This window comes from Momordica charantia (genome assembly GCF_013281855.1).
Source record: "Momordica charantia cultivar OHB3-1 chromosome 1 unlocalized genomic scaffold, Mcharantia_2.0 BLBB01000001.1, whole genome shotgun sequence".
NCBI lineage: Eukaryota > Viridiplantae > Streptophyta > Magnoliopsida > Cucurbitales > Cucurbitaceae > Momordica > Momordica charantia.
In genome coordinates, this window is record NW_028275157.1 from 20,904,294 (window position 1) to 20,929,739 (window position 25,446).

Here is a 25,446-nt window from a genome sequence, read left to right on the forward strand (position 1 = left end):
TTAACCTTTCCATGGTTCATTGGGCAAAAACATGAAAACGAATAATCATAAAGCATCTATTTTATCACCACCACAAACAATTTTACACCAGTAGAAACAAGATTACCTAACCTAATTATGCTGCAGCTAAAATTTCAATGGAAGCTTCCCCCACAATAACCATCACCATTCACCACAACCTAGTGAAGTGATAACATGGAAAGAATGTTAAAGCAAATGGTACACTGTAATAACTCAGCAGCAGCATCTACATCTCACCATGTCCGAACACGTGTACGGTCTCGATCTCTCTTCGAGTACTTGAGCCGAAGGCAAGGGCTCCAAGTTATAGACGTTGCTTCTATCGCAGCAGAATTCGTACAAGTTATGGCAGACTCCTTTGCTGAAGGGGTAAACTCTTTCAGGAACGCTCCTGCAGATGATAATCAAACTGCCTCTCATAACTAACTACATGATCATATATAAGCATAGCATGGAAAGTGTGCAATAAGAATTAGAATGAAGGTTTTCTGTATATATTTTTGTCGAAAAGATTGTTCATGAGGATGAAAGAGATGAGCAGTTTATAAATATCTGATGAGAAAATTGAAGGGATGAGGGGCGTCGAGATGGAGCAACAATGGCGGTGGCCCGAAAATTCTTTCGTCATTTGTAGATTTCAGAATCCTTTCCTGAAGATGGAATACATGAATAATAGCGGTGAGCACGCCTATTGAGTCTCGGGGATAATATATGCAATTCCCTTCAACAATTCCTTCAAAATCTAAGGCTGAAACTGAGAAACTTGCCTCTTCGTACCCCAAAACCAACGCTTCATCCCCTAAATTCCTCACCTCTACCAATCCATCTAAATCCACTCTGTATACTTTGAAATCAGCTGCTTCGAAATCACCTGGTCGACTTGGTTTGAATTGATCCACCACATAAAGCTCGCCGCCGCCGCCCTTCACCAGATACTTGTGGTCGCCAGAACCACACAGTGGCGGAGAAATTTGTTTCAATTTCACCGGATTCTGAATCGATCTTGAAAACAATTCCGCTTTTATCAACGGCATAAAACTCCCCTCTCCACGTAATCACATCGTCGCAGTGAAGATTGTTATGCTGTCCCTCGATCAGCGTCCATTTGTGATCCCTGAGTTTAACAAACCCTAATTTTCCGTCTTTGTAAATTGCGACAAGGGTGCAGTCCTCCGCGTCGATCCACGGAGAATCGGGGAACATTATGACCTTGTTAATTCCAAAAAGACGAATGCCATCAAAGGATTCAAGCGAATACGATTTAGATACTTCTTGAATTCGAAAGTCCAGTAAGTTCACTTCCTTTCGAAGGGCATCATATTGGAGTCTAAGGTAGCTCTGATGAAGCGGACGCAGAAAACGCATTTTACCGTCATTTTTAGTCTTCACCATCGCAAACCAACCCTCCTCCACCACAGAGTCAGAAGTTTGATGGAGGGGACTGAGGCGATAGGTTATCTCTCGAATGAGCAAAGCGCCGATTGGATGATCGGCGACGGGGGAAGGAACATGGAGATGTAGAAGAGGAGAAACGGCGTTGAGAGGAGGAAGAGAAGCACGCCAAGATCGGCACACGCTGCGACATCGGAGGACGTCGATATAGGTATCGATGTATTTTCCGATGGCCGTCCAAAGTTCAGGAAGGAGATCGGACCACCGTGCACGGCTGCCGTCCATCGGAGGAGAATAATCTGATTAATTCGCAGCACAGAAGAAGCCGATTCATGCGATAATTGGTGGTAAATATACTCTTTTAGGAACAGATCTACCGTAATCTTCAAATCACTTTTTTTTTTTTTTTTTGAGAAAATCTGTTTTTTTGGTTGACAAATAAAATTTAAAATTATATCAATTTGTTTTTTCTTCTAGAGAGTTTTCATCTAACTCGGACTTAGTGGTATTTAAATTTTTAAAATAGCCCAAATTACTCAACAGCCGCTTTTACTATCACCCTCCCATATCTTCAAATATTTGAAATACATCACTCACTCGTATAACCAAAAAAAAAAAAAAAAAAATTCTGCTATGTATCTTTGCCATTTAATATTTTGAATTTGAATTTAACTCCTATCTAGATAACTATTTATTCCTAACTTTAAAAACAACGATTTAGTCTAAAATTAATTTAAATCATTTCTGATTTGAATTTAAATATTTGTTATTTTATTTTTCCGACATTAACTCGGATTTAGGATTTGAATATAACTCCCATCTAGATAATGGTTTTTTTACTAAAAGAAATTTTGGCAAATTCATTCCCCAATTTTTCTTCTTATTTTCTCACCCTATTATTTCCTGTCTATGAAATTTTCTTCCCGATCAAATGATCTGGGGTGAACTGGGACTTTTTTTTTAATAATGTTTTATTTTAAATTTATTTCGAATATACATCATGCGCTAAACTATTTTTAAGAATAATGTTTGAAAAGTTGTAGCTCGTCGACGACTATTCCAATTCACTCTTTCCCTAGTTACATGGCACCTTGTGTGTGTGTTTTTTTTTCAATTCTTGCATGTCCAGAGAGGACATATACCAAAATTGAACACAATTCTCACACTTTGGTGTAGTGGTTGTACATCTATTTATTATTATTATTATTATTTTTATCTAGAGGGCTTAGATTAAGTCTCCATGATATCACTTTTTATTCAATAAAATTTTATATTGCAAATTGTTTTCTCTTTTAAACAAATTTAAATAAACGTTACCTATTAAAATTCATCTTCTCTTCTAAAATAAAATAATTACTATTAAAAAGATATATTATTTAAAAAAATCATTTTAGAAAAATTGATAGAATTTCTTTTTGCCCACATGAACATACCTTATCAATACTAAAAAAATAAATTATATTGTAATTATTTCTCTTTTAAATAAATTTAAATAAATGTTAGTTATTGAATTTTTAATTTCTATAATAAAACAACTACTCATTCTAAAAAAATAAAATAAAATAAAATAATTACTATTAAAAAGTATATTATTGAAAAAACTGCTAATTTTTTTTTTAAAATAAAATAATTACTATTAAAAATATATTATTTAAAAAATATTTTAGAAGAAAAAGATAGATTTTATTTTACTAAGTAAGTGAAATGAATTATATTAATGTAGTAATATAGTTTTTACAAATATTTGAAAAGTAAAAACACCTCATTATATTTTTATAATAATACGCTTTTTAATAGTAATTATTAATTGTTTTAAAATTAAGTGTTATTTTATTTTAGAAGAGAAAATTTATTTAAATTTGTTAAAAGGAGAAAATAATTCCAATATAACATTCTATTGAATAAAAAGAAAAGAAACAGAGACTTAGCCCTAATATCTATAAATCAAAGTATATTTTTTCCAATATTTAAATATCTTCAAATATATAGGTGATCCATTATTTCATTATTTTATATTATATTTTCTTTCCTTAAATACCCTTATCCATTGATTATATTTTGCATTAATTTTTTTAGGTTAGAAAACACTTTCGACCTCGAAAGTAACAATTTTAGTCCCTAAACTTTAGTTTGTAACGATTTAGTCATTGTACTATCAAATTGGTAACAATTTAGTCCTTTAACTTTAATATGTAACGATTTAGTTATTGTAATTTAAAGTTTGTAACGATCAGTCGTAATCGTAAAAATTTTTTTGTTAACTTTCTTATATATAGAGATTGATAAATTAAAGAGAGACTTTATAAATTAAAAAGATTAAATTATTATATGATAAAACACTTTGTTTTAATAAAATCTTTTACGATAGGGACTAAATTATTACAAATTTTAAACTAAAGAGACTAAATCATTATAAACTAAAGTTCAGGAACTAAACTATTATTTTAGTAAAGATACACGGACTAAATCGTTATTTTAATAAAAGTATAAGAATCAAAGGTATTTTTTAACCTTTTATTTTTTAATTTATATTCTTTACTTATATGTTTCGGTTGCAATCTTCTTCCATTTTTAGGTATTACATTAATTTATTGATTTTGTTCTTTTTAAAAAAGGGTATAATTTTGGATTTTTTTTCACCTAATTGAAATTCCCTAACAAACTATAAACCCTAAAAATTTGAAAATACTAAACCGCATCATATTGTGACTATAAGCCACAAATAATAAATTAATCCACAAAGAACCCTGAAAATCAGAATAAAAATCCCTTAAATCAAGGGAAGTTATAAACAAAATATTTACATAAATAGCACAAAATAAATTGGTATTTTCAAGTTAATTTTTTTTTTAAATAGCATAGTTCAAATAAAAAACTTAAACTCAAATATAATATAAAACACACTTAAAACAAACAAATTTATGCTATATTTGAAACAAAAATATATTGTATAAATTTGAACCAACTATAGTGGCAAAATCATTATATTATTTATTATAAAATCTCGATCAAAGCAATAATTAAAAAAAGAAAATAATGAAAAACAAAATTCAAAAGTATAAACCAACTTTAAAATCGACTGCTGATTAAAAAAGTGGCTTCAAATGTATTTATAAAGAAGTAAAAAATCAGAAAATGAATTAAGCATAGTGTAAAGTTTTTCATCTCTGTCTCCAATAATTCTAAATACTTCATCCAAACTATTTGCAACTTTCCTTTGTTGCAGCCTAAGAATTCTCACAAATTCAGATTGGTCAAGAATGATTCCCAATTGAGATGAACGAGGAACAACTCAGAAATTCTTCTAACAAAAGTATTTTTCTTATGGATGTATTTTTCTAGTGTTCAAGTAGGGAACGTAGCTTCTTCTAGTAACTATACCATTTCAGTCGTAATTAAGATTATCAATAAGACATTTGAATAGCCCAACTATTTGATTTTGGATAAACTGTCAAGATCATCAACGAACCAAATCAGGGGTAGATAATCAAAGCCAACAGAAACATTTACAGATTATGAGAAAATACCTCATCACAGTCATACTCAGCCAAGCCGGTGAAACTCTAAACACAGAATAGTTGGGAAGCACAATTTCAGTATAAGTAGAGAAAAAGCTTACAGGTTTAGGATTTCATCCCTTGATACCGAGTGGCCTCTAAATCGAGCCAAATGGGGGGTGGCCCAAAAATTAGTGCATTGTAATGGATAGATGCTTTCAGAATCCTGCTCTCCTCAAGGTGGAATACATGAGTGTTATAGCCGAGAGTGCATTTTGGTGCGTGGGTAAAATATATGCAACTCCCTTTGAGCCCTTCAAAATTTGGGGCTGCAACTGAGAAACAACAGTCATTGCCCAAAACAAAGGCTTGATTCCCCAAATTCTTCCCTCCACAACGGCGAAAACCACCTGCATTCCACAACGGCGGCTCCTTGTCCAGAAACTGATCACTTCCTTCCAAAACATATCGTTGTTGTATGCATAGCAAGTAGAAAGTGGATGCAGATAACGCATTTTACCTAGCTTTGTACTCTCCACCTTGCCGCGCCAGAAGAAGAAGAAGCAGCAGAGTTTGAAGTTTCATGGCGATCGAGAGGACTGAGGCGATAGATTATCCGTCGGATAAGTAATGTGTCAGTGTCGTTCAGAAGACCGGAGAAGGGAGGTCGAGAGGTAAAAGAGGGGAAATGGCGTTGAAAGGAGGAATAGAAGCGCGCCAGACTATGTCGATGTAGGTTTCGAGGCGTTTTCCGATGATCGGCCAAAGCTCGGGAGGGAGATCGGACCACCGTACACGGCTGTCGTCCATGGCGGCGGTCTGACTTGCAGAGGAAACTAATCTGATTCGTCCAACAGAAAGGATGCGATAAAGAGAGAAATCTGAAGATTTTGAAAATTTCCAGGTAAATATTTTCTATCGGCTAATTTTAAGAATAAGGCATTTAAAAATAACGTAGGTTTCAAAATAAAATCAAAAGAAATGTAAATTAAATAAGAAATTTCAAAATTAAGATAGGTTTTAAAACTATTTATAGGGTAGAGATTTAGTCAAAGTCAAAGGAACTGCCACATATACATACAGGATGAGAGAATGGCAGAGAATTGGTAGGAACAAAATGGATACTTTTAAAAGTTGAAAACATCTGAACTAAAATAAACGTTATTACACAGATTAACCAAAACAATAAAATAGTATTTAAGCTTAGAATATATTTCAAAGTTTACGTGTTGAGAGCTTTTTTTCTTTTTCTATGACTTTATTTCCATCCTTCAAACACGCTTTGTCGTTTAGCTCACAACCATTCATTTCAAAACCTTATCCATTATGCAATAGCAAATAATAAATTAAGATATCAAGTTTGTGGACAAATATTTACAAAAGTTGCAAATTTAGAAGTGCTTAAACCTACCCAATCAATATGGTTCAATCTCCTCTGCAAGATGATGATAATAATAATAATAATAATAATAATAATAATTGGTTCAATCTCTGTTGCCTTACAACAGAACTAAGAACATGGTTTCATACATTAAAGCTCAAGAAAACAAACTTGGTGAAAATTCTAATATTCCATAATCTCTCCCACATTCCTCTCCCTCCTAATTTTCATGGCGATGTTGAAAGTTGATATCCTGCAATATGATTGTGGAAGAAAGCTCAAAAAAATATAGATCGTATTGAAATAAGTTTTAGGTTCAAATCTCATTTTTCTTTCTAAATTTTCTATTTTATTCCATTTTTGTTTTTGGACTTAATAAGCTTTTAAATGAGATTCCATTCTCAATTTCATTACTAGTACATACCTTCAAGGGAGGAAGGGATTTGGAGAGCCAAATCGGCGGCCGGCTGAAGATGTCGATGATTCCGGGATAAGCCAAAATTTTCCCGATCCTTCCTCCTTCAAGATCGAACACACGAATCGAACTTCTTACAGAGAACTCATCGTCATTCGAATCGGAGAAGTAAATGCAATTTTGTATACATCCATCGAATTTTGAGGCTTCGACTGAGAAAGAACAATCGTTACCCAAAATAATCGATAGATTCCCCAAATTCTTGACCTCCACCCATCTCCCCCATTCTTGATCTAGCTTATAAGCCTTGAAATCGATTGCTTTTGAAATTGCTACGGGATCTCGATCGATGTGATGGATTGGGTGTCGGAACTGACGCTCCTGATCCACAAATCGATCGATGACCAGAAGTTCGCCGCCGCACTCCACTAAGTGTTTCCGGTGGCCGAGTCCAATTAGGGGAGGAGAAAATTGAACCAATCTCATCGAAGAATCGATCCAGAAAATCGTTCCCCATTTGTCAACTGCATAATATTGCCGATTGTGGACAATCACATCGTCATAGTGGAAATTTTGTTCGTCGATTAGATTCCATTTCTCATCCCCTAATCTGGCAAACCCTAACTTCCCTCCCTCGTACACTGCAATTATGGTACACTCCTCAGAGTTAGGAATAGCAACAACAACTTTAGCTATTCCAGGAACACAAATATCATCTGTGAATTTGAGCGAATACGAAGTGGCTAATTTGTCGATTCGAGTATCCAACAAGTTAAACTCCTTCTGTTCATCTGGAACCGATTTGAGGTTGTATCCGATTTGGCGCTTGGAGAGAGGATGCAGTAACCGCATCTTGGGGAGCTCGAGTTTCTCCAACTTAACTAGGCGGCCATTCGGGCGAGTGGAAGAACAGGAAGAGGAATCGTTAGGACTTGGTTGGGGATGCAGAGGAGAGAGACGATAGACAGTACTTTGGGAGAGGAAGACGTGGACAGAGAAACTTTCAGCTGTGGTTGAGGAGGGAAATCGCAGACGTGGAGGAGGAGATGTTTCTTGGAAAGGAGGAAGCGATGATCGCCATGATCGGCAAACGCTGCGGAATCGGAGGACGTCGATGTAGTTGTTGAGGCGTTTTCCGACTGCCGACCAGATTTCAGACGGCAGCTCCGACCACCGCACTCCCGCGTCACCCATTTGGAGGAACTGACTTGTAGACGACATTGTTGACTCGTGAATCATGTGATGCCTCCTAAGTAAATAAATAAGATAGTTTTTTTTTCTTTTTTTATACAAAATAAATAAAATAGTCGAACAATGAATTATTGGGTTAGTCTGTCTTTTTCTTTTTCTTTTCTTTCCCATTTTTGAAAAAAATAAAGAATATATATATATATGTATATATAATAATATGATATTTGTTATGGAGAACAAAAATGACCCGAAACGAGACAAGGAGTTGAAGTCTGATTGGGGAAGACCGGCCCGGGACATAATGGGCCGGCCAAAAGAGTGACCTAACGCCGGGGCAGAGAACGAGGAAAGCGACCAGAGGGAAGCCCACTGAGCCACGAAGGGCTCGGCCCCGACCCGGTGCTCGGCCCCGACCCGGTGCTCGGCCCCGACCCGATGCTCGGTCCCGACCCGGGGCTCGGCCCCGACGCGGGGCTCGGTCCCGACTCGAGGCTCGGCCCCCACCCGGGGCTCGGCCTCGACCCGGGGCTCGGTCCCGAGCCGTGCTCGGCCCGCGGCCCAGCCAGTGATCCCCCGTCTTCGATCGACGATGTCGCCCAGGCCCTGCAACGGTGAATTAGGGTTAGCTACGGAAGATTCTGGAACAACTTCACGCTATAAGTATTGATCCAGCCTTAGAGGTATGAGGGGAAGAGAGTTGACTACATTTACGTTATTCTCTTGCTAACTTAAGCATCGGAGCCCGTGTGACTAGAGTCACACCGGTTTAGTTCGATTTGATTTTGCAGGTACTAGTCCCGGATTAACAAGTTTGGTGGATGCGAGGTAGTGAACCGGAGGACCGAAATCCACGCATCAACAATTGGCGCCGTCTGTGGGGACGATACAACAAAACGAGTTTCGTCGAAGCAAAATCTCGATCTGAGGTGAAATTTCGATCCAAGGCGTGTAGGGTGCAGTGGCCGACCATTCAGGCGAGGTAGGACGAAGCCCTGATCATCGACTTGGTCCGAAAGCGACATGAATCCTGATGAGAGCCATCGGTGCTTCGAAGAGAAGAGCCTGAAAGAAGCGACTGATCACTTAGATGAGGCAAGACCGAGCCCTGATCGTCAACTTAATCCGACCACCCTTGACGGGGGAGAACCAGTGTCGGGCCTGAATAAAGCGACAGACCTCTCGGGAAAGGCGAGGCCGAGCCCTGGTTATCGACTTAATCCGACCACCCTTGATAAGGGAGAACCAGTGGCGGGCCTGATTAAAGCGACAGATCTTTCGGAAGAGGCAAGGCCGAGCCCTGGTCATCGACTTAATTCGACCACCCTTGACAGGGGAGAACCGGCTGAAGAGGTAGAATCTGTCCCTCTGACAGCCGAAGATCGACGGGTCAACATCAGAACCAAGTTGGGGAGTGAGGAAAGAGAAAGCCTTATAAACTTCCAGAGACGCAACGCTGATGTGTTCGCATGGTCACCGGAGGACATGCCGGGAATCGACCGAGGAGTTATGGTACATCGACTCAACGTCGACGAGAGCTGTAAGCCAGTGAAACAGAAGCGTCGCGCGTTCAACCAAGAAGGGAACGAGATTGTAGCTGAACAGGTGGATGAGCTACTGAAAACGGGCTTCATTCGGGAAGTACATTATCCCCAGTGGATATCCAACGTGGTGCTGGTAAAGAAGCCAAACAACAAATGGAGAATGTGCATCGAATTCACGGATCTAAATAAGGTCTGTCCAAAGGATTCTTTTCCTTTGCCTCGAATAGATCAACTGGTTGATGCCACTGCAGGACATGAAAGATTGAGTTTCATGGATGCCTACTTTGGATATAATCAAATCAAGATCCATGTACCGGATCAGGAGAAAACTTCTTTTGTCACGAGTCGAGGCTTGTATTGCTACACCGTGATGCCGTTTGGACTAAAGAATGCAGGTGCAACCTACCAACGAATGGTGAATCGGATGTTTGCAGCCTTAATCGGCAAAAATATGGAAGTCTACGTAGACGACATGCTGGTAAAGAGTCGAAAGAACGAGCGACACGAGGAGGATTTGGCAGAAGCGTTCGACATCTTGCGAAAGTACAAGATGAAGTTGAATCCCACCAAATGCACGTTTGGAGTGACCTCAGGCAAGTTCCTGGGATTTTTAGTGCACCAAAGGGGAATCGAAGCCAATCCAGATAAGATCAAAGCTGTTCCGGAGATGGATCCACCTAAAACTCTAAAGCAGCTGTAGGGACTCAATGGAAGGATAGCAGCACTCAACAGATTCGTTAGCCGTTCCACTGACAAGTGCCTACCATTCTTCAAAATCTTAAGGAAGAAAGGACAATTTGAATGGACGGAAGAGTACGAGGCTGCCTTTAAGGAGCTGAAACAGTACCTAGGGGCAGCTCCACTCCTCGCAAAGCCGATCGTGAGTGATGAGCTCTACTTATACTTAGCTGTATCCAGCACTGCGGTGAGTTCCGCGTTAATAAAGGAAGAAGATGGACGACAATCCCCAATTTACTACACAAGCAAAGCAATGGTAGATGCAGAACTTAGATACCTACCAATGGAGAAGCTGGCATTGGCACTGGTCACTTCAGCTCGGAGACTACGCCCGTATTTCCAAGCTCACAAAATAATGGTCCTCACCAACTTTCCCTTACGACAGATCTTACAAAAGCCAGACACTTCTAGACGACTGGTAAAGTGGGCTGTAGAGCTCAGCGAGTACGACATTCACTATAAGCCAAGAACTGCCATGAAAGGGCAGGTTGTGGCAGACTTCATAGCGGAATTAACACCAACAGAGCCTCAAGTATATAGTATCGACCCACAAGTGGTCGAGGAAGAATAACTCTAGACACTCTACGTAGATGGGTCCTCAAATTTTCGGGGATGCGGGGCAGGACTCCTACTAATCTCTCCAGATAAAGAAAAATTCGAATATGCACTGCGATTCAACTTTCATGCATCCAACAACGAAGCCGAGTACGAAGCTCTACTAGCAGGACTAAAAGTGGCCAGGTACGTTGGGGTCAGGAACATACTAATACTTAGTGATTCACAGCTGATTGTGGGTCAGGTGAAAGAGGAGTTCCAGGCTAGAGAACCGCGAATGGCGAAATACCTTTCACAGGTAAGAAACCAGCTCGACCAGTTCTCAAAATATGAGATTCGACAAATTCTACATGCTCAAAACGTCAACGCCGATGCGTTAGCTCGACTAGCTGCGGCTTATGAAACCGACTTAGGCAGAACTGTACCGGTCGAGATTCTACCCGAGCCAAGCATAGAAGCTCAGGAAGCCATGGATATTGACAATCAAGGGCAACCAGAAGAAAACTGGAAGAGTCCTTTGATCAAATATTTGAAAGATGGGATCCTGCCTACTGAAAAGATAGAGGCCCAGCAGCTACCACGACGAGCGGCCAGATATGTGCTTAAAGACGACAATCTGTACAAAAGAGGCTACTCGTTGCCGCTTTTAAAATGTCTAACGCCCGATGAAGCCGACTACGTCATGAGAGAGATACATGAGGGTGTTTGTGGGAGCCATTTTGGAGCATGATCCCTAAGTCACAAAATAATTCGACAAGGGTACTACTGGCCGACCATGCTGAATGACACGAAGCAATTCACCAAAAAATGCGACAAATGCCAACGGTTTGCAACCGTACCTAGACAACCGCCAGAGCCTCTGACAAGCATAATGAGTCCTTGGCCCTTTGCTAAGTGGGGAATAGACCTTATAGGGCATCTCCCACTAGGAAAGGGCCAGACCAAATTTGCAGTAGTGGCAGTCGACTATTTTACTAAGTGGGCCGAAGCCAAAGCCCTAGCGACAATTACAGAGAAAAAGGTCACCGAGTTCATCTGGAAGAACATAATTTGCCGCTTCGGAATACCCTACGCCATTATCAGTGATAATGGGAAGCAGTTCGACAATGCTGCCTTTCGAGAATTTTGTAGGGAGTTGGGCATTAAGCACATCTGTTCCTCGCCAGCACATCCGCAGGCTAATAAGCAGGTTGAAGCAGTCAACAAAATTATCAAAAGAACTCTGAAGACCAGATTAGAAAAGCTCAAAGGGTTGTGGGCAGAGGAACTTCCCAACGCATTATGGGCATACAGAACGACACCTTGTACTTCGACAGGAGAAACGCCATTTTCATTATCATTTGGCTCTGAGGCGGTAGTGCCAGTCGAGATCGGACTCCCCTCCCCAAGGGTAGAGCAGTTCACTCTACTTGACAACAACGAATCCGTAAAGCTCAACCTCGACCTATTAGAAGAACATCGAGAAACAGCACGACTACGAACGACTGAATACAAAAATCGAATAGCTCGATACTACAACTCGAAGGTCAAGCAACGTGACTTTAGAGAAGGTGATCTGGTGTTAAGAAAGGTTATGCCCAATACAAAAGATTCAACTAGCGGTGCGCTCGGGCCAACATGGGAGGGCCCATACAAAGTCACTTAAGTGGTGCGAATAGGCACTTATGCTTTAGAAGACCAGCGGGGGAAGGCCTTACTACACCCGTGGCACGCCCAACACCTCAAAAGATACTACCACTAGTTCGACATATTTCTGGACATTTTTATGTTTCTCCATTATTTGGACCAACTAAGCTTATTGTAACCAAATCTTCGACAGGACGATTTTCTTACTAATAAAGTATTCGACGTTCGACGTGATACTTGAGTTCTTATGTTCATTCTGAAATAAATTTCTCAAGCAGGGGGCATCATATAAATATCTACATATCTACAACCTGAACATCTACATATCTACGACCAATCAAGGAACTCAAAATTGGGACGGACCTAGAAGCAGGCCGATAAGCTGAAAGCCAATCAGTGAAACCAGGGAAAAGAATCCCGAGGTGCTGAGAAAGGCATGCGTACGGGCCCAGCAAGGTTAAAACCGAAAACAGGCAAGCCTAACTGATCAACGAAACCCACGGGTAGAAAATCACATGGCAAAAGCCAAAATAGGTTAAAAACTCGAGGGTGTTGATTTAACTGGGGGTAAAAAACCAGCAGAAGCCAAATATGTTAGAAACCTAAAGGTACCGACTAAACTCAGGGTATAAAGGCCATTGGCAAAAGCCAAGTGGGTTAGAAACCCGAGAGTAAACCCTGAGGTATAAAACATGGGCAAAAGCCAAATAGGTTAGAAACCCAAAGGTATCGACATTAGTTCTGTTAAAGTTAGATCCCAAGGCCAAAATGGTTTAAACTCATATGAGAATAAAACCAGGCTCAGGAGACTTGATTATGGTCAACGAAAATTGGAAAAACTTCCAATTCATGAATAGTATCGACAAGTTCAAGGTACAAAACCAGTGGCAAGAACCAAGCACTAAGATCCAAAATTGGATCAAAAGCTTTTGGTAGAAGCCCTGTGCGTTAGCAACCTTCCCATTTTTAGCCACTGATATACAATGATCTCGTGGTAACGACAAAGCGACAAGTACTCTCAAAACAAAGATCATTACACAATTATTCGTCTACTGTTTTGAGAGTGGGGGCTATTGTTATGGAGAACGAAAATGACCCGAAACGAGACAAGGAGTTGAAGTCTGATTGGGGAAGACCGGCCAGGGACATAACGGGCCGGCCAAAAGAGTGACCTAACGCCGGGGCAGAGAACGAGGAAAGCGACCAGAGGGAAGCCCACTGAGCCACGAAGGGCTCGGCCCTGACCCGGTGCTCGGCCCCGACCCGGTGCTCGGTCCCGACCCGGGGCTCGGCCCACGGCCCAGCCAGTGATCCCCCGTCTTCGATCGACGATGTCGCCCAGGCCCTGCAACGGTGAATTAGGGTTAGCTACGGAAGATTCTGGAACAACTTCACGCTATAAGTATTGATCCAGCCTTAGAGGTATGGGGGGAAGAGAGTTGACTACATTTACGTTATTCTCTTGCTAACTTAAGCATCGGAGCCCGTGTGACTAGAGTCACATCGGTTTAGTTCGATTTGATTTTGCAGGTACTAGTCCCGGATCAACAAGTTTGGTGGATGCGAGGTAGTGAACTGAAGGACCGAAATCCACGCATCAACAATATTTTAAAGCTTAAATACTTCATACCAATACTTCCAATTTTGATTACTCTAAAAAAAATCAGTTTTTAAAGTGAATTTTGATTAGCTAATAAGTACCTAAATATTATACATATATATTATATTATATAGATTTTTCAAAGTTACTTTCTCATGGTCTATAACCAATGATCGATAAGTTGTCTTAAATATCTTAGAACTTATTTGGTAATATTTTTCCTTTTTATTTCTAGTTTTACATTTATATTTTCTTGAGAAATATAAGCGTTTCGTAACTGTTTCTATTTTTCTCATTTTTAAGAAACATTTACAAAATTATGTATAAATTTTGGAAACAACAAAACCAAATTTATTTATTATTCTTGTCTCCTATTCTTCTCAAAATATTATTTTATCTTTACTGACTTATAAAATTCATAATAAACACTAAAAAAAATTGAATATATTATACAAATTTTGAATAATTAATTTAAAAATTAAATTTCATACAAAAATATACTTTTTAATTTTATAATTTGGAGAAACAAAAAACGATGATTACCAAACATTTTTCTTTCTTTTTTTTAAATGAAAAAAAAATTCAGAAAAAAAAGCGTTACGAACTAGCCTATAGTTAATCATTAATCCTTACTTATAATGCTGATTTTAAGACTTATTTTTTTTCAAGTTGAAGATCATTTGAAAAAGAAAATGATGAAAATGTTTTATAAGTCCACACAGTAGTCTTAAGTAAAATCAGTTTACTAGTTTACTAGTCTTAAGTAAAAAGATTAGGAAAAAAAAATAAAACAAAAGAACATCCAACATAACTAAAAAGAACCATCAATTAATTAATTAAATTACAAACTTTAAAAACAATCTAATGTCTTTGAATTTAAACTTTTAATTTTTTGTCTATCAATTTTCAACTTCAAAAATATTTAATAAACATCCAACAAATACTTTAAAATTTATAGACATATCAAACACAAAATTAAAAAGTCAAAAATATTTAAAGACTCAAAATCCAATATTATATTTAATAGATCCATGAATTAAAACAAAATCTATTAAACATAATTAAAAATTGGGGAACTTATTCGACATAAAATTAAAAATTGAAGTAATAATTAAACACTTTTCAAATTTGGAAACTTATTCGATACAAATTTGAAAGTTTACGAAGTAATTTAATAAGATGGACCTAATTAATCTCAAATTTATATGAATTAAAATAATTGAAGATTTAATTTAACTCGATTCAAATTTAGGGTTCAACCGATAAAATTAAAAGTTCAGATTAATTAACGATCAAATAAAAATTTATGAATGAATTAGAACAAGAAAGTAATAAAGAGAAAGAGCACATTATTAATTTGGGGGATTAGAAACGAAACGAATCCCGTCTGCGTCTATATACTTTCTCCGGCAGATTCAGTACAACTCTTTACTTTCTATCTAGATGGTAATTTGGGAGTAAACTAAACGGCGACGACAAAATTATTCCAAAAACTGCTCGCGAAAACGCCGATGTTATGTTAATTTCTCCATTTTTCATGATTTGAAGATGATCATGGATGTCTGCCGCCCGCGCGACTTCCTGGATCGAATAATGGACCGATACATTCGCTTCTTTCCATGTCTCTCCGATCCCGGTACGCCTCAAAATCTGAACCCTTTTTGCCCCATTTTTGCTCCCATGGCGGACTTTGGGGAATTCAAATGGGACTAATTGATGCAGATGTTGCTCTTTCCCCCATGTTTTATGCGGTTTTGGTTTGCTGATTTTCGTTGCCTTATCTGAATTTAGTTGAACTTTGGGCCTTCCGTTTTCTGCTGGTTGTTTCATTTCTTGTTGTATCTTTGTGTTTTTCTTGTGGATTTTAATTCTATGGGAAGTGGGTTTCAGCTAGGAGATCTTCGTTGGGGTTAAAAGTTGCATTGGTGATGCTACATCTGGTTTATGCTGGAGTTCTCTTTGCATTCGATGGGAATTTGATAGAAGAAACCAAAATTAAACCATGGTATGTTGTTTCCTCTTGGTTTGAGTCGTCCAAGTTCCTAAAGATTGGGTCAACTTCTACTTTTTCTTCTTGGAACTTCTTTAGAAAATACAGTAGCCGCTAGGTTTATTTTGTGAATTTACGCCAATTAACTACTTGTCATCGTCAAAAGCAAAAATTTTTAACAGTTGATAATTCTGTTAATTCCTTCAAAGAAGAATCGAAACTATGAGTGTGCTTTAGTGTACCTAGACCTTGACTAATATTACAAGGTTATCGTTTTTAATACTCCAATCCGTGACTTCAAAGACATTAGAGTATGCAACAACTTGTCTCGTGGGTTGGCTATTTGCTTGAGCAATGTAAAGTCTCTGAGTTCATTTGTAGCCTTGGACTTTGGTGTATAATGAAATTGACGTGGTATAGAAACTCAGAATAGGCATGCTACTACTTTTATAAGAATTCTTACTTCTGTCTTCTTTTTATAAATGAATATGTAGAGAGTAATAGAATCTTGACGAAGATATTGGAATATCTAGACTTTGGAGAGGCCTTGGGGGACTTTCCTGTAGTTGTTCTTGTTTTGGTTTTAATATCTTCTAGCTAGAGGTAGCATCAACTTCGAGATCATTTTTGTAACTAGTTCAGACTAGCTTCTGTTGATTTTTCTCGTCTTCAAAAAGTTCTAGACACAATTTTTTTCCCTCAATTCTCAGGTACACAGCTTCGTATTTGTTGCTTTTTGTCGCTACCCTTATTCAATACTTCATAACGTCATGTTCATCTCCTGGGTAATGCCATATATCTTGTGTTTCATTGAGATCTATTGTTATATTTAATAAACTATATTCCACTTTGCAGGAAAGTTTGACTACTTTTTCTTCCCATTTTGTTCTCAGCTATGTCCTTGATGCAATGCGGGCTGCTAATGAGAAAAATATTGCTTTTAAAAAGGCATCCAAGTAAGTTTTATCACCTTTTCTGTAGCAAGTATTTAATGCATTTCTTATTCTCTTTATTTACTGAGAGACTAACTAATAATTATGATGTAAATTAAAAATGTCTTAATATATTTGTTTTCTAAATGTTTAAGCAAAGACAACCTGCTTCAAGCAAAAATGCAAGCGTGGTGGTTACCATAGACCGGAACCCTATGGGAAAAAATGTTCAGGGAGTTGACGTAACATCATGGACAAAGATGGTGATGGACATGTACCCCCCTGGAACACCTGTTAGGTATTTTATTAACTTGCTTTGAGAATAAAATTTTTGTTTTTAATCTTATTAAGTGTAATTCCCATTCAATGTTTAGGAAGTTGAATTTGGTAGGCTGTCAGGCTTCCTCATGTTGACTCAAAGCTATATTGTATGTATCATACATAAAGTGGTTATTTGAAGTGTCTGTGTCATGATATTTAATTTATCCTGTTGAATGGACTGAATTGTGCTTAGTTTGAAGTTTTGAACGTGGAGAAGAGGACTACGATTTAGCTGGGCTGTCAGGATTGAAGTACCTTGATAAATAAAGGCTGATTTGGGACATGAATTTTGCAATCAAACATGCTTTCTTAGCTTCATATTTCTCCTTTTTTGTTTATTTTTTATTTTGAGAAACCAAAACCGCACTCCATTTTAATAGCTCTCAATTTGACATCTGTGCAATAATTACTACTTATCTGGGGCTTATGGAAGACAATGAATTAACCACTTTGTACTTGCAAAAAATCTATTCTTTTAATGCCCACAATTTCAATAGAATCTGTGAAAAACATTCACATATGCGTAGTTGAGGAGAATTGCAATTACTACTGCTCACCGTTTTTTCTTTGTTTTGCAGAAGTATGACATGCTCCTATTGTAATGTTGAGCAGGTAGTTTATACCATGTCATATATTATTCAGAATTCTTGTGTGATTTTTTATCATTGTTTCAATCAAGAACCTCGCGTGCCCATTGTCTTGCATTCTTTTGTTAAATAATAGGATGCTTCTTATGAGCTGTTTTGAAAAATCTGTTTAGGGGTTGCTTCAAAAAATAAACTTCCTTATTTCGTTCTTAAAAACTTTTTTTTTTTTTTAGCAACTGTGATTGGGTGGCTAAGAACTCTTTCTAAGAATGCCAGTAATAGGTGAAGGATATTAGGAAAATTAACTCTGTAAAGAATCTTTAGATTATTTGCTCCAATCATCTTTGACTCCAATCATATTTGTGTTATTTCTTGCTCGCCATATTTTGGATGGGTAACGTTATGATAATGATAATACCAGGTAGGTAGTACCACAAGAAATAATTGATATTGAATTGAACTGGAAGGCTGGTGAGTGAAACTTTTTTAGAACTTCCTATTCATTTCAGTTGCGAAGATATGAGGTCTAACGAAGTAGAAAGTGTGTGGTGGTACCGAAACTTGGGCTGGTTATAAAAATGATAAATGAGTAGGCTATTAGTTTTTGTGAATTTTTTAAATGAGTAATTCATTTTGGAAAGCCACTTATTTGCATCAGCTTTGCTACTTTATCATTATTATTATTTTTTTTATAAGAAACAAAGATGTGTATTATCAATCAAGAAACCTGAAAATAGGGGAAGACAACCTAAAGGCGGAGGGTAGAGAGAATCCTCCCCTCAAAACTATCTAATTACAGCTTTCCAGTCTTGCATTATCTAATTTTATTATCTAATTTTAATCTATAACTTCTCTTTCATTAGAACCATTCTTTTTCTTATATATTTGCAGCCTCCACGAACGAAGCATTGCCATGATTGTGATAGATGTGTACTTCAGTTTGATCATCATTGTGTTTGGCTTGGGACATGTATTGGCCAGGGCAATCATTGTCGATTTTGGTGGGTTTACAATTTTGGGATGTCGCAAATAGTCAATTTCGCATAAATTGATTGTTCTGGGTTGTACTCTTGTGTAAATCTGTTATGCATTACTTTAGTTGTTCTGCAAGTATTATGAATTTCACGATGCATTGATATAAAACATCCTTCGTTTAAGTTTAGATTCACTACAGGAGTTGGGTATAATGTTAAAAAGCCTGTCATGGGATAAAAAACTTCATGGGGCATCTACATGAGATGTTGAATTTTTCCACAAGTTTTTTAATCATCGGACGTTAGGATTAGGAGCTGCTCTCCACAATGTTGAATTAAGTGATTTGTCATGAAATCATATCCTTGTTAAGACTTCTCATTACTTTTGTTATCTGACTTATTTTGTGTGGCATGATTTTGCTCATCCTTCAGTCTGATTGTGATGTAAAGATGAAAATTGAAATTGTGGGTGATGATATGTTTTAAGTTGTACAAATTGCTTCAAGTTCTTTGAATTGTAGTATTATTATTTTAGTATTCTTTTTACTTTACTCCTATTTGATTGTTGAACTCTTCAAAGATATTGCCCTAACGAAAGATAGTTTTGCTCACAACTTAGGTGGTATATTTTTGAGGAGACAGCTTTATGCTTGTGGACTGGTATATTGTACATTTCATACCTTAAGGCCAATATAGCGCGGGCATGGTATGTTATCCTTCTGACACTATTAATTCAGTAAAAGATTTTAGTTACCTCGTGTTATGTCATTGTTAATTCCATTATCAATTCACCGACCATAGCAATAGGAAAAGTAAAAGTGGATAGGTTTCATGTGTGCAAGTATCAGGTGTGAATTTTGAGTGTCAAGTTTAATCATATCGAACCTTGAACGAACTTATTGATGCTGAAAAAGGATCCTTGGAACGGTTTATTTTCGTCAGGTGGAAGGATGCCATTGTCGTTGTGCTGCTGATTACTCTATCAGTTGCCTTGATTTTTCTACTACTCTTGCTCCTATTTCATAGGTATTTCTGATTTCTCCATGCTCCTGCAGTCTTGATTCTTTGAATAAAATTGACAAAAAGACCAGTGATATAGTTACGACATCGTTTTTATTTTGCAGCTATCTCATTCTTACGAACCAGACTACGTACGAACTCGTGAGGCGTAGGCGAATCTTTTATTTGAGGTCTGCTCATCTCTTTCATCCTCATGAACAATCTTTTCGACAAAAATATATACAGAAAACCTTCATTCTAATTCTTATTGCACACTTTCCATGCTATGCTTATATATGATCATGTAGTTAGTTATGAGAGGCAGTTTGATTATCATCTGCAGGAGCGTTCCTGAAAGAGTTTACCCCTTCAGCAAAGGAGTCTGCCATAACTTGTACGAATTCTGCTGCGATAGAAGCAACGTCTATAACTTGGAGCCCTTGCCTTCGGCTCAAGTACTCGAAGAGAGATCGAGACCGTACACGTGTTCGGACATGGTGAGATGTAGATGCTGCTGCTGAGTTATTACAGTGTACCATTTGCTTTAACATTCTTTCCATGTTATCACTTCACTAGGTTGTGGTGAATGGTGATGGTTATTGTGGGGGAAGCTTCCATTGAAATTTTAGCTGCAGCATAATTAGGTTAGGTAATCTTGTTTCTACTGGTGTAAAATTGTTTGTGGTGGTGATAAAATAGATGCTTTATGATTATTCGTTTTCATGTTTTTGCCCAATGAACCATATTACATTTCTAACTTTCCTCGTAGAATTTAATTGGTCTGGTTTTTGGCAGGCTTGTTGAGCCAATCGAGCCGAATTCAGTTGAACCAAATTTTTGGTTGGGTTTATTAGATCTCACTCAAATTTTTGGTTGTTAAAAAAATGACATAACAAAGTAAAATAAATAATTATACTGGCTCGATTCAGTTTGCCATAATACTCGTAAGTTGGTCAACTGATATTTTTTACAGTATTTGTTTCGTTTCTCAATGAATATTTAATAGACTTCAAAATTTATTCCACCATCAAGTTACAGAAGAAAGATTCTGTAGACATTACCATCTATATTCCAAATTATAGCATAAAAATTTTTATGCAAATCATTTTAAATAAACTAAGTTAGAAGATGAAGAGAAAGAAGATGAATATGAAGATGAAGATGAAGAGACTTAACAAATAAAAAAAAAAAAAGAAGAAGACTTCCTTTGAGAAAATAAATAAATAAAAAATGAGACATCACATAACTACAAAGTTATGTGAAAATTAATTTTTTTTTTCCGAATCATTTTAAATAAACAAGTAAGAAATATCCAGTCACCTGCTAATTGTCAGGTCATCTTTCCATTTAGGGACCGACTAAAAATGTTTATTTTGAAATTTTAGTACTAAAATAGACATATACTTTAAACTTTAGGGACCCTACTTTCTAAAACTCCTAAGATATCATTTAGCAATTTGTGTAAAATAAAAAACTAATGAACATTTTTTAAAAGGGGTATCAAAATTTAACGACCCTCCTAAATTATCTAAACAAAAAATAAATCCAACGAGGCAGCGGATAGATTGGGCCACGAGCCTGTCAATTGGTGGATCTCTGGAAGCCTGTTTCCTTTCGACGCCGCCATCTCCGTCGGTCGCCGCTGTGATTTGATTCCTCTGTGTTCTTTCTTTTCCAGTTAAATTATAATCAAATTTATTCCCTCCTCGTTAAATTCCATGCATCAACATTAGTAAAGGTTCCAATTTACAAAATATGTGAATTACTACTCAACCATACACGATTTGACAAATAAAATCAAATACCCGTTAAACATAACCCTAAATTACCAATTTAACCTTTTATTTCTTCTCCCTCTTTAGAAATTCTTTCTTTTTATACATTTATTGCTGGTTGGTGGTTCTGGCCTAATTCCATATATTAATTAATAATAATTTTAAGTAGAGAAAAATAATATGTTTGTATGAAGTCTATTCTTGAAAGTGAATGATTTTGAAAAAAAAAATTCATTTTCATTAATTTATTTAGCTCAACAAACTAATTTAACGTTTAAACTTTATAATTGAAATTAAAAATTGGCTATATATCAACCCATAAATTGTATTTAATTTACAAATCTAATCATGAAATTAAGCGTCTAAGAAAATGCTCAAACCTTGAGAAAAAAAAAAGAAATAACATCCAACATAACCAAATAAAAAAAACCATTACTTGTAAAAGGTTAATTACAAGTTTTCTTTAGTTCTACAAGTTTTCAGCACCAGACATTTGTCAAAAAAACAAACAAAAACAAAAAATCTAAACTTTTAAAATTCTCTTGTAGATCTTTGAATCTAAACTTTCAAATTTGTGTATGATTTTTCAAACATTAAAATTTTTTATTTAATAAATCGTTAACTTTCAATATTTGTGCACCTTTTAGAATCTATCCAACTAATTGATCTTTTAGATCTTAAATTAAAAGATCAGGATCTTTGAATGCACAAAATTAATTCTTTGAATTTAAACTACATATAATAAATCTTGGACATAAAATTAGCTTAGGAGACTTATTAGACGTTTTTCAAAGTTTATGAATTTATTAGACACAATCCATAGAGAAATCGAATGTATTAGACACAATCTGAAGAGAAATCGAGACCGAAACAACATGAGATGCAGATGATGCTGCTACTGAGTTTTGTTTTGTTTTTTTTTTTTTAAGTACTGCTACTGAGTTATTACAACCGTACCATTTGCTTTAATAGATCTCACTCAATTATGAAATAGAATAAACAGTTATATTGGCTCTATTCAAATTGAACACAATACTTAGTAACTTGTAAGCTCATCAATTTAATTATCTAAAAAGTATCCAAAAAAATTTGCATTTTTGAACTCATAAACTGATCCTTTTCTACAGTATTTGATTATATAAGATAGTGTAACAGTAACAAATAAGTGTCTTAAACTACTTGTTTATTTTGAATGCAAAAGGCCGAGTAGTTAACATGCACCATTGGCAACATATTCAGACTAATTAAGTTTAAATTTTTTTGTACTTGAGAGCTTCAAAGCGAGCAGCAAGTGTATCGTAATCTGGTAGCTTCGGGTGAACCCGAGACGAGGGTACAGGAGGAGGATTCCGGTCAGGAGGTTGATTAGTAGCCCCTCTAGATTCGTCGTCCATTTGAGTTTCTTCTTCACAATCTGATTCGTCGAACTTTATGTCTGTAGGATTGTAGCTATATCTTCTGTAAGCCTCATCATAATTTGTATTTACATTCCTGGTCTCTTCATTATTCTTCAGAGAGGAGCATCTGCCTAAGCTCTGAGGTGGGATTGTCGTCTCTTCTCCTGCCTTGAACTGATGATTATCCATATTATGAGAGTTGGTTGGGCTAGAATTAGTCGGAAGACCTTCAAATTCGAGACCGAAACCCAAACCACCTCGACCACCTCTGTTTGAGTCTTTGTTTGCCAAATAGGCAGCAGCCTGTGCAGCAGCAATCGCTTGCTTCGCCGCTTTCGCAGCAGCTTCTGCAGCAGAAGCTGTATCTTGAAAGTGCGTATCATCCTCTCGACTGTTCGTTGTTCTACATACGAAGCACAACAACAACCAAAGTTAAACGAATCTGGGCAGCACTGATATTCTTCTCTCAAATGGGTTTAATAGTTGTTATTCCTTACCTTCCAATCTGGGCAATATCTCGAGCAGATTGGTTTGCCATAGGCTTCACAGGTAAGCTGGCAGCACTGACAAAAGTCCGAGGCCCTTCCTGATCGAACGAAAATCGAAAACATCGTTAGCCTAACTTATTTACCATCAAATGATTGGGAGAGAGGAAGAATATACTAACAATAAGTTCTTCAGGAGGCTTTAGCAGCTCTTTCTCAGATTCCGTTGTGTCCCATTCAATCTGGTGCTCCTTGGCAATCTCCTTCATTATTTTGAGCTTCACTTGACCCGACGGAGTTCGAATTGAGAGCTTGTCAATGAGCTAAAAAGAAAACGCAAACAATTCAATACAATTACAATACAGTCATACATACAAAAAGAAGTAGAAAATGTGATTACCAGCCGATTCACTCCACAGTTGGGCCTTAAATCAGTGGCAGCAGAGACAAAATCTTTGCCATATTTCTTCTCAAAAACGTTCCTAAGTGCAGAAAGTTCTGGTATTTCCGAGCACCTCGGAGCGGCAAAAATCAAACTAGCAACCCCTTCTTTTAGATCTGGTGGACATTCTCTGAACCAATTGAGAATAACATCACAACAAAATCCAAAATCCAGCCATTACAAATTTGTTCTTAGAGTGAGGATTCTACTTAAAGTTTTACCTTTGTTTTGCTATTATTGATAGTCTAGCCACTACTAACTCGCAGAAGAGCTCAATAATCTCATTTCCAGCCAAGACATTCTGTTCCCTTATGACATGTTCAACCTGCCAAAAAAGATAGAAAACTTATCTCTCTAATTATTACAAGTTGTGTCGAGTGAAACATTTCTGAAATGAAGAAATGTGGTGAAGGGTTGATGTTATCCATTTAATTGAATGTGCTAGTAGCTAGTTGACTGTATGGCTGAGTAGCATCTAAATGATTTGAGGATGATTTGTAAAATCTAATCAAATTACAAGGACCAAATCAAAGCATTTAAAACTATGAGAACCCAAACAAAATCAAATCTAAACCATAAAGACTAAAAATTGAAACTTCTGAAACTACATAAAACAATACCCGAATACGAGCAGTGGCATCCTGCCCAGACTGGAGAAGGAGAGCAATGTCCCGCCTCATCTGTCTCACCACTGCCTCCCGCTTGTTCCTCAGCAGTTTTATCCTGGCCACCGCCATTTTTGCCGCTGTCTTGCTGTCAAAACACCAAATTAAACAACTCCTCTTACAAGGGGCAAAAACAGAGGGAAAAAAAATGATCGAAACCCATTTCTCAGAAACTTCTCATCATTACATACAGCAACAGCTCCAAATTTACCTTAAATTTATCAGCATTTAAAGAAAATGGATCTATCAGAGCAGCAAGAAAAAGAAGTAAACATTACCATTTGGAGGAGTTGAAGTCGCGGCGGAGGAGGGCGATGAAGAGCTTGACGATCTTGAGGGAACGAGCGGCGGCCTCCGTGGCGGCGGCGGTCATGGCCGGACCGTGAGGGGGCAGAAAGAGGAAGAGCGGAGTGAGGGAGTGCGAAACGGCGCGTGGGAGAGAAAAGTGAGAGCGGACCGTAGGGCTAATAAAAGGAAAGAGGGGCGTGGGCCCCACTGTCACGCCGACCATTACAGAGCGTTGAATTTGCAAGAAAGAGTTTTAGATATAGCCGTTGGAGAGGAGAGAATTTTGAGGAGTGGGAAGAAGAAGAATCCGATGTAGCTGCTTAGCTGGCTTTAACGGGAATGAGAGTGTTACATGTGGCTAACGTAACTGCCACGTTGGCGATGGTGTCATATGGGAAACGTTATGTTTTGACCAAGTCAATATTTTTAATTTAATGTGTCATTTTCTTAACAAAAAGGAAAAATAAATTCTCCTAAAGTATTAAATAAATTTGATGTTATTTTGTACACCTATAATAATGTCAAATAAATCTGCCTCCCTCCAACAAAATTTTTCTTTCAAAATATAAAGAATATAAGATGAGAAATTCAATCTTTGACCGAAAAAAATGTAATTTGTGGCTGATGCACTGAC

The 25,446-nt window shown here is 37.2% G+C and overlaps 4 protein-coding genes and 1 pseudogene across 5 annotated transcripts; 1 reads left to right on the forward strand and 4 right to left on the reverse strand.

Annotated features, from left to right (window-relative positions):
* Window positions 1-32: 32 nt before the first annotated feature.
* LOC148213428 (putative F-box protein At1g65770) lies at window positions 33-2,710 on the reverse strand. Its single transcript, XM_088120516.1, has 2 exons — window positions 893-2,710; window positions 33-412 (listed from the first exon to the last, which is right to left on the reverse strand). The coding sequence occupies exons 1-2, from the start codon at window positions 1,696-1,698 to the stop codon at window positions 235-237; spliced, it is 984 nt and encodes a 327-aa protein (XP_087976642.1). The 5' UTR covers window positions 1,699-2,710; the 3' UTR covers window positions 33-234.
* A 2,154-nt stretch (window positions 2,711-4,864) lies between these two features.
* On the reverse strand, window positions 4,865-6,219 carry LOC111005874 (uncharacterized; annotated as a pseudogene).
* A 137-nt stretch (window positions 6,220-6,356) lies between these two features.
* Window positions 6,357-7,952, reverse strand: LOC111005328 (putative F-box protein At1g65770). Its single transcript, XM_022276790.2, has 2 exons — window positions 6,716-7,952; window positions 6,357-6,544 (listed from the first exon to the last, which is right to left on the reverse strand). Exons 1-2 carry the CDS (start codon window positions 7,943-7,945, stop codon window positions 6,512-6,514), a joined length of 1,263 nt encoding a protein of 420 aa, XP_022132482.1. The 5' UTR covers window positions 7,946-7,952; the 3' UTR covers window positions 6,357-6,511.
* Window positions 7,953-15,323: 7,371 nt separating this feature from the next.
* On the forward strand, window positions 15,324-20,483 carry LOC111005792 (DHHC-type zinc finger family protein). 2 transcript variants are annotated; one of them, XM_022277425.2, is made up of 11 exons: window positions 15,325-15,593; window positions 15,848-15,962; window positions 16,658-16,732; window positions 16,841-16,903; window positions 17,040-17,177; window positions 17,779-17,812; window positions 18,679-18,788; window positions 19,381-19,467; window positions 19,704-19,787; window positions 19,886-19,951; window positions 20,104-20,483. In XM_022277425.2, the coding sequence occupies exons 1-11, from the start codon at window positions 15,506-15,508 to the stop codon at window positions 20,279-20,281; spliced, it is 1,038 nt and encodes a 345-aa protein (XP_022133117.1). In that variant the 5' UTR covers window positions 15,325-15,505; the 3' UTR covers window positions 20,282-20,483. The 2 variants fall into 2 exon arrangements, with proteins under 2 accessions (XP_087982939.1, XP_022133117.1); XM_088126813.1 differs by lacking the exon at window positions 16,658-16,732 and having other exon boundaries at window positions 15,324-15,593.
* Window positions 20,484-22,575: 2,092 nt separating this feature from the next.
* On the reverse strand, window positions 22,576-25,180 carry LOC111005530 (Regulator of Vps4 activity in the MVB pathway protein). Its single transcript, XM_022277046.2, has 7 exons — window positions 24,803-25,180; window positions 24,480-24,612; window positions 24,081-24,184; window positions 23,818-23,989; window positions 23,600-23,740; window positions 23,430-23,518; window positions 22,576-23,335 (listed from the first exon to the last, which is right to left on the reverse strand). The coding sequence occupies exons 1-7, from the start codon at window positions 25,033-25,035 to the stop codon at window positions 22,786-22,788; spliced, it is 1,422 nt and encodes a 473-aa protein (XP_022132738.1). The 5' UTR covers window positions 25,036-25,180; the 3' UTR covers window positions 22,576-22,785.
* Between the last annotated feature and the right edge of the window lie 266 nt (window positions 25,181-25,446).